This window comes from Phalacrocorax carbo, chromosome 1, assembly GCF_963921805.1.
Source record: "Phalacrocorax carbo chromosome 1, bPhaCar2.1, whole genome shotgun sequence".
Classification (NCBI taxonomy): Eukaryota; Metazoa; Chordata; class Aves; order Suliformes; family Phalacrocoracidae; genus Phalacrocorax; species Phalacrocorax carbo.
The window spans coordinates 58,697,157-58,714,213 of record NC_087513.1 but is presented as its reverse complement, the minus strand read 5'-3'; the positions used below and the strand labels follow the sequence as shown (position 1 = coordinate 58,714,213).

Sequence of the window (17,057 nt, the reverse complement as noted above, 5' to 3'; positions counted from 1 at the left end):
ATTTGCAGGCAGAAGAACCAGGCTGGCTCAGGAAAATTCTCCAATTTCACATTAACTAAAAAGACCCATTCAGATTTGGCCTCTGTCAGTAAATACATGCAAATACAGAAGTTTTATCAGAGATCTGATATTTTAGTCAAAAAACAAGATGCTAGTCATTTCCACTGCAGAGAAAAAAACTGACCCTGCAGCACTCTGAGGGCTTCTCTCCTCGTATCTAGTTTGATTTAATCTTGCAGTTTTTAAGTCTGTTTCATGATTTTGAGGACCTAACAGATACGTGTAGAGAGATTGTAGCAGGCAACGCTGCCTTCTAAAAACTGGGCCAAAGCAGTTTTGTGCTCTGGTTCCTTTCAAGGACACAGATGAAGTTATCGACATGTCCATTAACTATACTTCCCTGGAAGGTTTTGGTACTCTGCAGTGAGCGCTTGTTATACGCTCATCTCTGTGTGCTGTGTCACCTCCTGGCCATACAGCTGATGCCTGGAACTGGGGACGAGGAGGTGAAGACTCTATTTCCAGTCCTGCAGCCTGCAGGCTATTACTTGCATGGCCCTTTGCAGACGGATACAACTCATTCTGCTCATATTCTGTCTGAACTGGCCAAAAGCTATACAGGCTCTCAACGGCACCAATTAACTCATGCTCAACAGCTCATTAGTGATGGCTGCTCAGTTTCCAGTTAGTTTGGAGTGCGGGAAGAGGGAGCTCATGTCTGAAGAGGCTCACCCTGAGTCACCTGGGACTAATCGCTTAAAACCTGTATGCACATTCAGTTTTTCCATCTGTAAACTGCTAAAATATTTATGCTTCTGTTCCACAGGAGGGACTGAGCCTAGCTTCCTAGATATTTGCAGAATATGTGGAGATATTAGCAAAAAAGTTACACTAAGAGAACATAGTATTACCATTATTATTATAATGGATTTCACTTTGGATCTTGAGTACTTGATTGCAGTCCTCTGAGAGGGGGAAACAGCACAAGAACAAAAATAAACATAAAAGAACAAGCTGTCATTCTCACCTGTTCTTCCTTCTGGAATGATTCCCAATCACTGGCTTCTTTTGATTATAAATAAAGGTGTATAATATCCCTCAAATCAGAGGAATGAGGCATTTTTCAATCCCCCAAACTTCCTTATTTTGTTAATGAAAGGAACAGTAAAAAAAAACCAAGTGCTGTCATTGCCCAGGTTCTAGCAAAGGACTAGTCCTTTAGACAGAGGAGAGCACAGAAACAATTAACCCCGTATGAGGACACAGTGCCCTAATTCACACTGATCATCACCATGTTGCTGTTGTTCTTCTTGTAAGTAACCACAGAGATTCCGCCGGAACCATGCAGACGTAGAGCCAGAGTCACCATGAAGCTTCAGGGTGGCAACCCAAGAAGATCACTTAATAATAGACAGGTCCAGTGCTCAGGCCTTGGCTCCAGGCAGACAACCAAGGAATTGTTTGAGTGAACAGCTTGAGGTTACGCAGTCTGTAGCTTCAGGGAGCAGCAGTGATTTAGAGAAGCCTGTCTCCCAGGCATAAAAAGACAACTATGTTGGCAGAGTTGTGCGAGACCTTTATGTACCTGTAAAGATCATCAGGTTTTACAGGTGAATTTCCCCATTTTCTGGAGCCACAGGTGTAGATGGAAGGTGTTGGTGGAGTATGAATGCATGTGAGAAAACAGATCTTTAGAGAAGTGGCTTTTTGCACTTGACAGCTTGCAAGGCAAGGAGGGCTTCTGAATGTGAGTGTTTATATGGACCCAGCTGATCCCAGATATAGTGGCCAGACCCAGACTTGTAACTGCTACTTCTTAATGGAGACCAAAATAGAATAGCTGGTCACAGGCAGCATCATGTGCGCTGCAGAGAGCTCTGGCTTGTCAGTCTCCATTTCATGCATTTTTCATGCATCTCCTCTTGTTCCTATGCCATTTGTTTTGGCTTTGTTTTCAGCTGTACCTAATGATCCATCTTTGTGGTTTTGATCAGAGATTTTTGTGAAGACTTACAGGGCTCTCCTCCTCAGTCCTCTCCACCTTCTCCCAACTCCTCCTTGCCCTCTGCTCTTCTTAGTTGTTCATGTTCTCGCTGCAGGAAAAAATCTTCCAGAGGCAATCATCAGCACTAGTAACAGTCAGAACAGATGGTAAAAGGGGAGAAGTAAGGGCATATCTTGGGGAGCGAAGTAACAGCAGTGTGGGGGTAGCTATAGAGATGGTCCAAAATGGATCATTTCTCTCTCTCTCTTTTGGAAGCGGTGTGATGGCATCAGCCAGAGGAGAGCTTTGGGGGTCTTTTGAATGAACCCCTTCCTACCAGCATCATTCAGCAGGAAAGACATGTGTTGGCTCCCTCCCAGGTGTGCAGTTATCTGCCTGGACAGAGGGCCTGGGAGCAGCTAGGGAAACGGGATGCTGAACAGAGACTGAAAGTCGTGATGTGTACCTACACGTGCTCCTTCCTGAAAGGCTGATGCAGCACTCTGTAGTCACTGTCAGGTGAGTGCGTGACTCGTCCTCCAGCTCTAGCAGGATTGCAGGCTACACACATGGATGTGGTGCGGGTCGCTTTTCCTCCATCAGGGCCTGGGAGACTATAAACCAACCTCCTTTGGTATTTACTGAGTAAAGGAATTAATTGTACACTCTGGGGGGGCAGTTCCCCATGTTCTACCCTGAAGCTTTTTAAAATAATGGGGTTTTTTTCAAGCTTTAATTTTGCTTCTTAGTAATTTTTCAAAGATGGGGAAAGTTTTAAAAAGTTTCAGCAGTGGAATGAAAATGAAAGGGTGCATGCTTGTCTGGTGAGGAAATCTGGACATGCTGTGTCAGTGGCAAAAGGAAAGGAGGGGGACTAGAAATGCAGTCTTTTCTCAAAAATATTTCATTAAAATGTAATTTAAAATGATTCACAGCATATGCAGCAAATAAGAGGTGACTTGGACATTTTTCACAGCGAAACAGTGGTTTTCCATTTTGCAGGGATCTCAGGAAATATTATTAACCCATTTTACATCCTGGGATGCTGAGAAATTATGGTCATACATAGATTCTGTGACAGGACCAGGAATATAAGTCAGACCACTGTTTTCTCAAATGTATGCCTTCTCCAGCTGTATTCTCCCAAGTATTACTGTTCTCACTCATAACTGATGAGCATTACTTATTTTCCCAGTCACTGTAACATCCCTGGAGAGGCCCTCACTGAGTTTAAATGCCATGGGGGTACAGGAAATGCAGGGGCAGTAATACCTGTGGCTGCTCATCTACTTGCTGTTCAGAATATGACTTGGTACCTGCAGTCTACTGACTCCTCAACACTAACTTTTCAGCGCTGCTTGAAGGGAGGGGCACCAAGCAGGAGAAATGAAGGTGGGAAGGAGGGAGGGAGGGAAGGTGAGGGGGTGGAAAAATTAGCCTGCCTTCCTGAATAATGAGGGGAATGAAAATGAATGGGAAAAGAGAGAGAAAAGCTGGTTTAAATATTTAATCTCTGTTGCATTTACTTTTGAAGGGGAGACAAAAGCCTTGGAACATCTTTTGTCTTTAACTAATTCTGACCAGAGCTGAACCGCATGCGATTGTCACTTCTGTCATTTGCCTTAAGGTGGAGAGAAACAGATTGGTCCTGCTGCATCAGCCCATCACATCAGTCTCTGTCTCTAGCCATGGCCAGTACCTGGAGCTGCAGAGGTTATAAATGACCTGTGACAGTGGCACCTCTGCCCCATGAGCCCATGCTGCCCACGATGCTGGTGCCAGGGTGGTCAGTGTGTGTGTTACCTGGGAGCTGCACCTTTCTTTGGAGAGGAAAAAGCTCTGAGTCTGAGAAGTTGCCCATTTGTGTGCCCCATCATAGAGCAAGCCTCTTCATTTTAGGTCTTCACCACTGTTTGGAGCCAGGTGGTTAGAGCAACACATGACACATTTTCCCCTTGCCTCTCCCCATTCCTCTGTATATCTTTCTACCCAGCCTCTCCCTGCGACATTTCTCTTCCCCTTCCCTTGACTTGCCCTCTCAAGACCTTCTTCTCTGCTCACCCACAGGCTAGGCAGTGCCAAAATGAGCACAGCTGCGTTGTCCACCAGCCACAGCTGCACCATCTACAGCACCTTCTGCAGATGAGGCAGCCCCAAGGATGAGCCAGCAGGACCCTAACGCCAGCCTCAGAGACAACAGCTATATGCACCGATGAGCCACTGAGCCAATGAGGTAATTTGCTTTCAGTTAGTCCTATATAAACCATATTGTTCAGTTGATTTAACTCATCTGTCATACATTCTGTTTCTCTTGTCTCTCACACTGGACACCCAGACTCGTGAGCTGCACCATAAGCTATGGCCAGTGTCACCCAGCGAGGCTGGCACAGCCCTTCATAGCAGTGGTGGTTCTCTGCAGCCACAGCCTGTCATGCTCTGAGACAGCTGTAGCCAGATAAAAGCTTCATTTAGGCTTTCTTTATAGACTGGTGGTGTGTAGGGGAAAAATACTTCCAGAGAGTAATTAATTGTAAGCCTGGCTTTTAAATTGGTAAATATCTGTAACCTCTAAGAAAGGCTGATGTCTCTGACTAACCAGAGGAAACTGCTGAGACTGGGTACTTCTTCCCTTGTTTTGGCAGTGGCTTTGTCTCCCTGATCCACTTATTCCCATTATAACCCTAAAACCAAAGAGGTGCTGCCACCCCTACTTCTCTGATGGGGGCAGATATACAGAATTAACGTGACTTCTCCATCAGAGCCCCTCAAGACATCATTGGAAAAGCAGGGAATTTTGAGCCATGGTCTCCTGAACCCCAAAGGCAGGCATGAAAGCCCAGATTTTTTGTAAACTCCTGAACTGGGAGCACACCAGAAAAAAAAGAGAAGCAAAAAAGAAACAACCCAAAAAGCTACAGCAGCATCTCTCAAGCCTCTGAAAGCTCATAGTTAGCAATTATCTTTCAAAGGCTTTCTTGAAAAGTAATTTATTATTTTATTAGCCGTTTGCTGTGCGATCAAATAAAGCCAGGGTGCCTAGTCAAGTATATTCCTATTTCATTTTGATATAGTTTGAGGAACCCAGCTGGTTAGTTTAAATGCTGGAGAAGACAGCTGAGTGGGAGTTGGGGCTTGGTGAAGCCAGCTAGGCAAGAGGTTTGCATTTGGTTTACAAAAGAGCTTGAGTAGGCTGAGATTCCAGGCTGATGAGATGGTCCCCACGATGACTACACTTCTTTCTTTTTTGGCAGAGAACTCCATGTGAGCTATAGCGAGTAAAGGGGAGTTTATTCTCTGTAGCACTACAGGACTTTATTTCCCTGCTGATTTTTGCAGCAGTTCCTCCCATGGCAATGATACCAGGATGCCTGTCACTCTGTTTGGATCTAAGCTACACAAACAGTTGACCAGACACCGAAGAAGGCAGGTTTTGCTCCAAGTTTGATCAGAACCAATGACCTAGGAATGGAAAGCATATCTTATTTCAAAAATTTGTCTGAGCCATAAAAATACTCCTCTACTTTTTGCCAAAGAGAAAAGGCTCAGGAGTTGACAAAGGAGTCCTCGTTTTGTGGTCTAAAAAGAGCTGAGTTCATGCCATGACCCATTACCAATTCACTACCCCTTGGAAGAAGCCAGTGGTGTTTCAATGGTGCTGTGCCAAGCCATGCTCTTCCTTCACAAATATGAAGTTTTTTGCACTAGGAGGAAGCCAGAAGCTGCTGCTTCCCAAGTTCAATCAATGGTGGTTTGCCTTTGTGTTACCCTGGGGGCCTCAAATCCACCTCCTGCTCTCCTGACCTTACTGGGAGCTGCTGCCTCTTGCAGATGGTTACAGCAGGAGCCTGTATCGTGGCTTTCAAAGTCTGTCGGCACAGAGAGATGTACAGGCATGTCAGCCCATGTGCCTGAAACAGGCACAGCATCCCCATCAACTGCTGCTGATGGCTGCTGATGGTGCCTGTGCCATGCCAGGAGCATGGGTGAAGGAGGGAGGCATTATTCTGAGGCTGACAACAGAAACCTCCTTGTGCTCTGAGGAGAAGGAGGAGAAAAAGCAAAGCATCTCAGGAATTCCTCAAAAGCTGCAGGAATTGTTGAGGGTGGGGTCTGCAGATGAAACAGGGAAGGTAGTTGGAAGAATCTTTGTGTTCAACGAAGAGTAAATTTTCTCAAAGAAAAAGATAGAATTGTGGGAGTCTTGAAACTATATTCAGATTTGGGAGATGGTGCCTCCCTTCCATCTTCTTATTGCCAAAATATCTTGAAGGTCTCAAAGTGGTTTTCTTCCTCTTTTTTACCCCCTTTGATTAGGAGTTTTAAGTAGGAAATGCTGAAATAGTTAATTTTGAATCTTTCAAAATCAATCTTTTCGACATCTTTTAGGATAGACTTGTAGATCTAAACTATTACTTCAGCTCAAAAAGGAGAAAAAAAATCAGAGTCGATAAACAGTGAAATAAACTGCAAACATGATTTCTCACTTGGGGTTGACAAACTCCTTCAATTCACCCCAATTTTATTTTGTTTCTCTTCTTTTTCTGACCTGTGGCCCCCACGCTTTCAGTTTATTTGATCTTTTTTATACGTTTTTATTACCCAGCTCCAGTTTAGTTTTCAATTTATTTAAATATTAATGAAAGAACAGCAGGTACACATTATTCTTATTTCTTAAACCAACCAGCAATCCTAACACAACGTCTTCGAGGTTGAGGGAACAGGAGAAAGTATTCCATACAGCAGAAGAATTACAGGAATTATGGACAGAAAACCCCTACTTGGGAAATGAGTCAGTCTGCTTCTGTCTAGCAGAAAAGATCAGCACGGAAATATAGAGCCTTTAGAAACAGCTTATGAATTTACAGCTTGCAAAGTAAGTGAAGTCTCTGTGTCTCTCGTACACATACGCTAACTCATTCCCCACACATGCATACATACAGGTCTCTGGTAGAAAGACGGGGAATGTGCAGTCTGCAATGCATATGAACTTTCTGTTTAGAGGAGAAAAGAAAAGATTTTTTCAATAGGCACAAATCCCACCCCCTCAGCACCCCTCCTTCCCCTGTGTCTGACACTGACTTCAAGGGAGGAGTTGAGCCAATTATCTGTGAGTCCTACAGAAGGAAAATCTGCAATTTGCCAGTAGTTGTGAGAGCAAGAGGGAGAAAGGCAGGGAGGAAAGAAGAAAGACTTAATTGGCAAATGTAAAGAAAAGCCCCTTCTGTCCTAGAAAGAGAATATTTTAAAGCAAATCTCAGACCAGAAGAAAAGAAGCTTGTGGAGGGAGGTTGTGCCAAGCAAGACCTGGGGAAGCGTAGGTTCGCCATAGGCAACATCCATGCCCCCATTGATTTGTCCCCATAGGGTCTGAGGTGGCACAGAGGCAGGGTGGTCCAGCCGGATGCACCCACGACCCTGCACGACTAGGTGTCGCTCCAGAGACCCTTTCACCCCCAGCAGAGCCTACGAAGCACAACTTGCAAGAAAATCCAGTGGGAGCGGGAGCAACTCTGCCTCTCCTTCTCTCAAACTGAGGCTGTGAGAAGAGCTCTTCTCACCAAAGGGAAAAGCTACCACTGGTTCTGAGACCCTTCTTTAGCCCATGTCAGTCGCCTGATCCAGTACTTACCATCCATGGGGGAACGCCCTCTGGAGCCCTGTGGTCCTTCCCAATCTTGCTAAGTTCCCAGGATATACTGGTGAAGAACGGAGCCCAGAGCACACAGCGTGGGATCCACTGAACAACAGCCTTTTACAGCAGCAGCCACCTCTGATTAAAATTATCAGCTTCATCAGACTGCACCAAGACCTGGGACTGCTCCTCCAAGGAGAGAGGTAAGAAAGCAGCATGGAGTTTGGGATGAAAGTATGAAACAAACATCCCACAGGAGGGATTGTGGTGTGCATGAAAATTACAGGGATACTAGTACTGATTAACAAGTGACAGGTCTGTTATGCATGGTACAGTTTGCATCTGCCTATGTCCTTTTTAGCTGGATGCAGTGAATTACATTGGGATGGCAGAGACACAAAGAGTAGCTGAAGACCATGGAGTGCAAGAGAGGTAGTTCAGAAGTCTGTTCAGGGATAGGGACTGGTAGGGAGCATACCCTCTGATGGGAGGATGAATACCTAAGGTGTAAAAGCTCTGCACAGGTTGAATGAAGAATTGTCGTCCTTAGATATTTCTCTCCAGATGCTCAGGATCAAATTTGTCAGCACCCCACTGGAGTTCAGACAAATGCTCTTCAGCGCATGCAAAAGCAGCTGCATTGTCATTCACTCCAATGCCTGCCTATGAAACAAGCAGCGGTGGTTAGCAGGTAGAAGACAACACAGGCAGTCAAAAGAAAATGGGGCTTAATGTCAATTTTGGACAGCTGTTTCAGCTCTCTCTAGGAGTATGAGCCTTTCCCTTTATTAAGTGGAGATAATACTCATTGCATACATTTCTATGACATTTTGAAATCCCTGTGCCGTGCCAATATAAAATACTAATGTAAAGTTTCTAGCACCAAGCCAGTGCATAAAGCAGAAGGTACCATTGGGAATTAATCTATGCTTAAGCATTTAATAAACTGAAAGCAAAAGATGTAGATTAAAGCCAGCTGGAGGTTGTTTGTCTCCTCATTCTCTTCTGATTGATTTTGCTTTATTTAGTACGTGAACATGTGGTTTCTTTCTGTTTTCTTTCTTCTGCCTTTAATCTTTTTCAATGTATGAGTCCCTGTGCTTCCCCCCAACCCCTGGGTGTGAAGGCTGAAGTTTCTTTCCTTTTCTGAGGAGGAAAGAAGGCAGATCATATTGGACTGGAGAAAAACTGGCGTGGGGGAATAAGAAGAGAGAGCACATAACACAAATATAAGCTCCCGGTTCAATGGCATGCTCTGAGTCAGATTTGCAGCAGAGGTGATGAGATGAGTAGCAACTCCATGAATCAAAGCGCTGAAAACAATCTTTTGACCCTGTGTGAAATGAAATGCAGTCAGGAAAGCACAAGAGTCCTCTTGACTGAATGCCTTGACATGTGGAACTAGGACAGAATAAAGTGACTATTTAATACATTAAAATCTGCATGTCCTCACACCCCTTGTTCCTCTTCAGTGCATCTACACCCTTGGGGCAAAGTGTCTTGAAATGAGCACATGTCTGCACATAGTATTTTGCCTATGATAGGGGTGGGAGGCAGTGTGATTTAATGACCAGAAATAAAAGTAAAGGTGGGAAGGAGAAAGAGTTTGAAAGGTAGGAGTCCCAGAGTCTGTTCACGTTTCTCATTTGTTGGACCTTGGGTGGTCACTCGGCTTCCTTTTGCCTTACTCTTCCCCGTCTGCAGGAAGCTGTGGTGGCAATTCCTTCTCCAAGCTGTTCAGTGTACAGTGGCATTAACTGAGGTCCAAAGCAGTGGAATGAATTTCAAAGTGGAGGACAGAAGTGCCTCTTGCACTAAAGGTGCAAAATTAACCCTCCAAGCGGCTGTAGTGACAGTCCACCTCCTTTGCTGTGCGCTGGGAGTTCCTCTAATCACCAGCAGCTTGGTGGTTACCTGCCAGCCAGCAGTATAATTTGTAGGATTTTGGCTTGTAAAGCTGCTGGCCAGGATCAGGCCCCCAGCATGCGTGTTCTTCATAGGACATATAAGGCATTTGCTTAAAAAGCATAACTGTGCTCACTCCCAGATGCTGCCACATCAAGTTGTATGAAACTGGTCTTCAGCAGGTGTGAACCAGCACAGTCCACTTGCCCCCATGCAGCTACATTGGTCCATCACAGTCTGAAGAACTGACTCATTTCTTAATACTGATCCTAGGCTGCAGAGAATTTTGTAGTTTTTCTCACAAAATCTATCTCCCTGCTTTTCTCTGCAAGATAAATAAAGCCTGAGAGGGTGAAAGAAGCATCCCAAAGCAGCCTTGTCACCATTTGTCTGCCCATGGATGTGAGAGAGTATTGGACCAGCTACGGAGGAAGGGGCAGAGGTAGTGTACCTGGCAGTGTTTCAGAGATCGAATATGGTGTTTCTGCACTGCTGGTGACAGATCCTGTTCTAAATAATACACAGAGTCCAGTTCAAACACCAGGTGTGCTCCTTGCTGTCATTCCTGCCACAGCAATCCCAACAGTGTCATAACTCTGCATGTGTGTGTCCATCCAAAGTTGTGTTCTGACATTACTGTCTGGCTCTAATATTATGCTGTCCTTCCCACTGAATATGATTCAGAGTGTAAGCTACTCTGAGGAAAGCATTGCATTTTCTTCTGTGCTTAGATAGGGCTGAATGTGATGTTGGCGTGCAGCAAATTATAGCAATAATAATAAATAGTAATGTTTCGCTGTTGCCTTGGGCTATAGCACAGCACTTGTAATGACGCTGGATCAGAATTGCAGAGACTTCTTTATTTAGTGGTGACCGTGTCTTCATTGCTGCTTTGGTGCTTAGCACATATCAAAGAGTAAAAGATTTTAAGCTTTTGACTGAGATAAGTGTCAGCTACATAAAAGCTTGGGAGATAAAATTCACTCGAGGGAAAGATAGGAATCCAGATCTGACCCCAGAAATGATCTTCTAGTGTACATAAAGTACTCACATTGTAATATTAAATAAACAACACCTAAGTTAAATAAACGGCACAGTGGGAACTTGATTACTCTTTAATAAGATCCTAGTAACCAAAATAAGCTCTGTTAAAAATGTGCCTTCTTTGCTCTAACGGTTAGCTTTCCCCAAACAGGGGTTATATTATTTCATTTAGCACACAATTCATTTGAACTGGTACATGAAAAATGTCTGAACAACACTTTTTTCTTGTCAAAGTTTTCTGCATCTGATAGCTATGTCAAAAAGCGAACTCCAAGGTCTTGAGACTCATTTTAGTTGCCAGGGGTCAGAAATCTTGTCTAATAGCTATTTAAGATGGCTGTCCTTCACCTTTTCTCCTGCTTGTACTTAGCACCCACAAAGACTGTGACATCCACAACAGCTGTGTATGTATAAAGACTGAAACTCCTATGAAATCTGTTTCTGCAGCTCCACCCATTGCCAGCCATCCTGCTGCAATGCTGATAGTTTGTTGAAAGGGAGTTCCCACACTACCAGTCCAAACAGCAAGGTTAAATCTGGTTTCTAAAAGGTCACTGAAGGCACAGATCTTAGAAATTATCATCAGCCAATGCTATTTTGTGGCTCTAACTCCCTGCATCAGCAATGAAGGTTGTATGGGACCAGCTATTTAAAGTTACTGAGATGTTGAGCTTCAACGGATGTCAGGCATGATTCTTGTTTCTGTCTGACTTCCAGTTGATCTCAAAATTGAGTATTGTGCGCAGATCCTGATCAGGCAACCAAACAAAGCAATCTAGGTCTTAATGGCAGCTGCAGTGGATGCAGTATATTGGGAAAACTGACCTCTGTGTCTATGTATCTAAATGAGAACTGAAAGATCTGGTAATGTCTAAGTGATGCAGGTGGTGGGAAGGAACCTGGTGTCTAAGTTGAAGCACAGGTGACAAAATTAGCCCTTATATTTACATGGAATAGTAAATTACAATTCAAACCCATGCTATTTTCAGAGCAAATGCCTTCATTTTTATATAAATTTAAAAGAAAAGAAAAAAACTCAGCAAAAAAAACACCCCACATCCTGGAAATGAGACTGAAAAAATTAAGCATTTCCAGTGAAAAGATTTCTGTATGAACCTTTGATCTATCAACAAGGACTGTGTTCCAGAGCACTCTTTGATAAGCTTGTGGTAAGGAGCTACCCAATTCCATCCTCCATCTAGTTTCTGGTCTTTCCTCCAACTCTGCTGTTTCCTCTTTCAGGACCAAGCAATGATGAAGACCATGTCTGGTGGAAATTGCACCCTGAATGTGCCAGCCAAGAACTCATACCGCATGGTAGTGCTGGGAGCCTCCAGGGTGGGGAAAAGCTCCATTGTCTCACGCTTTCTCAATGGCCGGTTTGAGGACCAGTACACTCCCACCATTGAGGATTTTCATCGCAAGGTCTACAACATCCGGGGAGACATGTATCAGCTGGACATCCTGGACACCTCTGGGAACCACCCTTTCCCTGCTATGAGGAGGCTTTCCATCCTGACAGGTGGGAAGTGGGGGAAGTTTGCAGATGGGGAACAGTGGGAGAAAGATCATAATGATAGACATTAGCCTGAAAACTGTAGCCTGCAGATGACTGTTTCTTAGGAGGTAGCTAAAGGCACTGCTCGATTTTGTTGCAAGATGCACTTCTCTAGAGAGATATTTCCTGGCTGGGATGCTCCAGGCACTATAGGGAGTGCATTAGCCCCAGAGAAGCCTACTGGGTGAAGGTCTGAAATTGAGATTTCCCCCTGGTTTATTCCCCTCCTACCTTCCCCTCCCACTCCATATTTTTTATTGCAGTCACAAATGAATGGCTGAATAAAATCTTATTGGCATAAAGACCAGCAAGGAACAAAATAAGCATGTCATTATAAGACAAGCAGTGAAAAACAAATGTAAAATGCACAGGAAGGGAATTCAAACCACGAAAATCTCAAAGATTTATTTTTTCCTAAAATTTCCAGCCTGATTCCCTTGATTTGCTATTCCAGTGAAAGGACAGTTCTACTTTTACCCTTTATCCTTAGTCTACGGTTAATCAAATAAATTAAAGGGGAAAAAGGAAAAATGGTGGGCTTGTTGTGTATGGTCTCATTGTCAGGCAGGTCCTGTTGTGAGCTAAGATGTATTCTCTAACTGTGAAAGTGACAGTGGAGCCACAGCTCACAACAAGGTGCTTTCTGGAGTTGCTATCTACCCTTCTAGATAGCCAGTGGAACATGACATTCACATCTGACCAGGCTAGCGTCCACATTCAGAGAGGTCCTAGAGCCAGTTTCTGCGATGCAGATGTGAGCTTTTGTCCCTGAAAGCTGTCTTAGCATGTTCCACATGAATGTCATTCAACAGGCAATGATTTGCATTATTTTATATTTGTAAAAGGAATTTTAAGTCAGGAAATGTCAAAATGAAATGCCAGGGGATCTGTGTCATTTATGTATTTCTTTTTTCCATGGTCTGTTTCTCTTGAGCAAATGAAATGACAGCAGAGCACTGCACATGGGGAAACCTCTCATTTCTGACTCAGGCATTCTGGACTGACTACCCATAAATCTTCAGTTCAGGTGTCGCTTCTTGTATTGTATAATCAAAAGGCCAAGGCTGAGTGGCTACTAGCTCTCCATTCTTCCTAGTGTCAGAACAGGCTCTGTTTTACACAGAGATACAAACAAAAGGAAGAAAAAAGATAAATGATGCAGCAGAGCTGAGATAGAAACATGTTTACAAAAGAGTACAAATGGGCAATAATCTGCAAGTCCAGTACAACCTAGGAACACACAGTCGGGTATGGCTGAGGTAACATCATAGCCAAAAGACTTTTCCATAGCACTACAGTAAATGGTGGGGAGTTGAATTAGAAGAATTGGAACTAAAGTACAGTTTAATGAACAGATTCAAAAAGACCACACAAAACATATGGGGAAGAGATAGCAAACACACCTATTGATTTTTGAAAATTAGTTCGTCTGACACAGGATGCAACCAACAAGCCTTTACAGTACCTTTTTTTAATTGCAGGGGATGTTTTCATCCTGGTATTCAGTTTGGATAACAGAGAATCCTTTGATGAGGTCAAGAGGCTCCAGAAACAGATCCTTGAAGTCAAATCCTGCCTGAAGAACAAGACCAAGGAATCAGCTGGCCTCCCCATGGTGATCTGCGGCAACAAAAATGACCACAGTGAAAACTTCCGCAAAGTACGCTCAGATGAAGGCGAGAACCTCGTCTCCAGTGATGAAAACTGTGCTTACTTCGAAGTTTCAGCCAAGAAGAACACCAATGTGGATGAGATGTTCTATGTCCTCTTCAGCATGGCCAAGCTACCTCATGAGATGAGCCCTGCCCTCCACAGGAAAATCTCCATCCAGTATGGTGACACCTTCCAACAGAAATCCTTCCGGATGCGCCGAGTCAAGGACATGGATGCCTATGGCATGATCTCTCCTTTTGCTCGCCGGCCAAGCGTCAACAGTGACCTGAAGTATATAAAATCAAAAGTTCTCAGGGAAGGTCAGTCAAGGGAGAGAGAGAAATGCACAATCCAATGAAGGGGGCTTGCACATCTGTCTGAAGTCATCATCCACATGCAGTGCCTTAAAGAAAAATGGTCTGTGGAAGCACAGAATGGGCTCACAGGGTTCATTGAGAAAACCCAACATGGAGAATGGATAACTCTTCCTGCAGATTCTGCTGTCACAAATGTAAATAACATCCTTGTAAATGACTGGGGAAAATTATTTGCCTGAGAGACAAGTGCATTTCTCTGTCTTTGTAATGTAGTTCCTCTTCATTCCTCTTTTTGTTTAAAGAATACAGACCTGAGAAGTAAATAAATTTCAACCTCATCCTTATAAAGAAAGTAGGTCAAAAATGCACAGAAGGCATTAACAGTTACCCAGCATGCAGCTCTTGCTAGGAGAGAGGAGGTGATGTGTATGCATATGTGTACCTCTGTGTGTCCATGTGTATGTGTGCATGCATGTGTGGAGCACTCCTTTAAAAAAATAGGACTTGCATTTCAAAGGGCAACAGTCTTACTGAGGTTTCCCAGGTTGGGAGTGGACTCTATATATGGACACACGACTAACTCATTTCTGAGGGGACCTGCATTAAGAAGACCTTGATTTTATGTTTGCCAGGACAGTTATCATTTGACATCAACATGAATGTTGTTTTGTATTATAGGTTTTACTTGGGATTTGGGGTTTTTTATTGTCTGGGGTGGGTTCTTAGCAAAATCAGATGGCAAGTGCATTTGATATCAAAACAGTGTCTACTCTCTAGCAGTGAAAGGTGTTTTTCTTCTGTAAAACTATATAATACGTACATTGATTGAAAGTGAAATTATTCTGCAAAAAGCCAATACATTTGACTGCTTTGCAAGCCTGGTGTGATATTGTTTCTCAAAGCAGCCACACCAACTCTGAATAACTTAGTACGAATGGCACCCTTTGCCTTGCTGGCCACCAAAGCAATCCTCTGCCTGTATGAGCCAAGACTAACCAGATTTGTATGTTGGCTCAGACTACTTCAGAAGCAGGATTGCGTTTTCCTTCAAAATTAAGAACTGAATGGTTGTGGAGCCAGTTCCATCATATTTCTTCTGTTAACACGCCCCTACTAATTTTGTTCATGGTTTTCCTTTTTGTCTGATAAAGGTTGCCTTGATGGAAACCTTCGCACTGCGGAAGTCCTTCAGAACAGAATCTTTGTGCTGGCTGTCCAAACAGGGCTGAACTGGCTGGCCAGATAATTCTGGGGCCATCCCTTCACTTCTTCCCTTTCTCGGCCCAGTCCAGGCTTCCTTGCCTTCAGCTCTCTCCTTGTTCTACTTCTTTGTTGTTCGAAGTGCTCCTGTATGCCCTCAAAGCCAAATATATTTGCTCAGATGTGAGCTCGCCACGCTCACTGACTGCAATGAGATGTGTGCACACATAACTGTGGGCAAAGCATGGCCCCAAGACTGTACACAACAGCAGAGTACATACGTTATTTATACCTCAGAACAACCTTCAGTTACCTTGTCCTTCCCTCACCCTCAAATTCTGTTCTTGGCTGTATCTGCCTTGCTGTGTCCTGGGCAGAGCTGTGAGATAGTTCATGCTATAATTTGACAGAAAACCAAGAATGATGGTTGTCTGTAAAAATTAGCCTCTGGGACTCAAAATCCCATATTCATTTATCAACTCCACCCTTCATTGGTACTGTATGTTGCCTGGTAAAATACACTGTTCTTTTATTCCCGTTGCCAGGGCAGCACATTTCAGACCAAGCCCTCCTCCCTATCTATAAATATGTTCATGGTTTGTGATTAAATCTGTTTTATTTATTAGCTGTGTCCTGGTCCTTTTTTACTTTCTCCAAGAATAATGAAGGTGGCCCTATTTTTTTGTTGTGCAGGTGCAGCTAGGCAAGGGAACTGTGGGTTGAGAGCCCTGATGAGATCTCCATTAAGTTCTGGAAGAGCCTTTTATGTCCTCCAGACACCAGGGGTTACACATTTGTCTATTTGGAACAGTTCTATGTCTATACCTACATATTTTTATCTATCTATCTATCTATCTATCTATCTATCTATCTATCTATCTATCTATCTATCTATCTATCTATCTATCTATCTGAACATCGACTTATATGTACAGATATCCTCACAAGCAGAAGCTGACAGTTACTCTTCCCCATGCTGCCTCCAACACAATAAAATAACCACTCTCTTCATGCACACAGCTGGTATGTTCATCCCTGGTGCAATTTAATGTGGTGTCTGCAGAGACAGCACTGTTGCTCTCAGCAGTCGCTCCATCTCACCATCTCTACCTCTCCACTGTATGAATCCTGGTCCCCCTGAGCACATGCCTACCTCCCTACAGACTCTCCACCCAAGTGCGTGCCTACTGAATGTACCAGTGAGCAAGCTCTGGGAATCATGTGCCACAGAGTCACGGGGGAATTGAAGATAAAATGAGAAGGGCATGCACACTGGCTGTTGGTTGGATTACAGGGCTCCAGCAAACTAGGGGAGAACTTCTTGCACTATAGCCCATGTGCTGCATTACTGAGCAGCACATTACTCCCCCTCACCTGCTGGATAAAGCTGAATTTTTAAAGATCCTCCATAGTCTTCAATTCTCTGCCTTTGTCTTACAACACTGATCTTAAAATTATTTTCCCTACCGTCCTTCCATCTCCACAGACACCAGCTTTCCTCATCCTTCTACGTCCTTCCATTCCTGCCTTTTCCACCATGGATATGAAGCCACAGGGCATGACAAAACAATGTTGCAGTGACAGCAAGGGCACAAGAATAGGGGAGGCTGAAGACCAAGGAGCAGGTGCTCACAGAGAGCTGGATCCCATGGGAAGGCCAGTAAGCCCCAGCTTCTCAGTCCATCTTGGCCTGCCAGTGCTCAGGGTGAGAAATATCTGAGAACATGGCTGGGAGTAAAGGTGAAGCAGCATTACAGTCACCCA

General features: G+C 43.9%; 1 protein-coding gene across 1 annotated transcript; it reads left to right on the top strand.

Annotated features, from left to right (window-relative positions):
• Positions 1-7,091: 7,091 nt before the first annotated feature.
• RASD2 (RASD family member 2) lies at positions 7,092-15,918 on the top strand. The gene is made up of 3 exons (XM_009503730.2): positions 7,092-7,819; positions 11,808-12,087; positions 13,605-15,918. The coding sequence occupies exons 2-3, from the start codon at positions 11,817-11,819 to the stop codon at positions 14,132-14,134; spliced, it is 801 nt and encodes a 266-aa protein (XP_009502025.1). The 5' UTR covers positions 7,092-7,819; positions 11,808-11,816; the 3' UTR covers positions 14,135-15,918.
• Positions 15,919-17,057: the final 1,139 nt, after the last annotated feature.

Bases quoted from the DNA above. Each gene is read 5' to 3' on its own strand.
- RASD2 (XM_009503730.2), top strand. From the start codon at position 11,817: ATGATGAAGACCATGTCTGGTGGAAATTGCACCCTGAATGTGCCAGCC. The intron at 12,088-13,604 runs GTGGGAAGTGGG...TTTTAATTGCAG, and splicing joins GAGGCTTTCCATCCTGACAG to GGGATGTTTTCATCCTGGTA.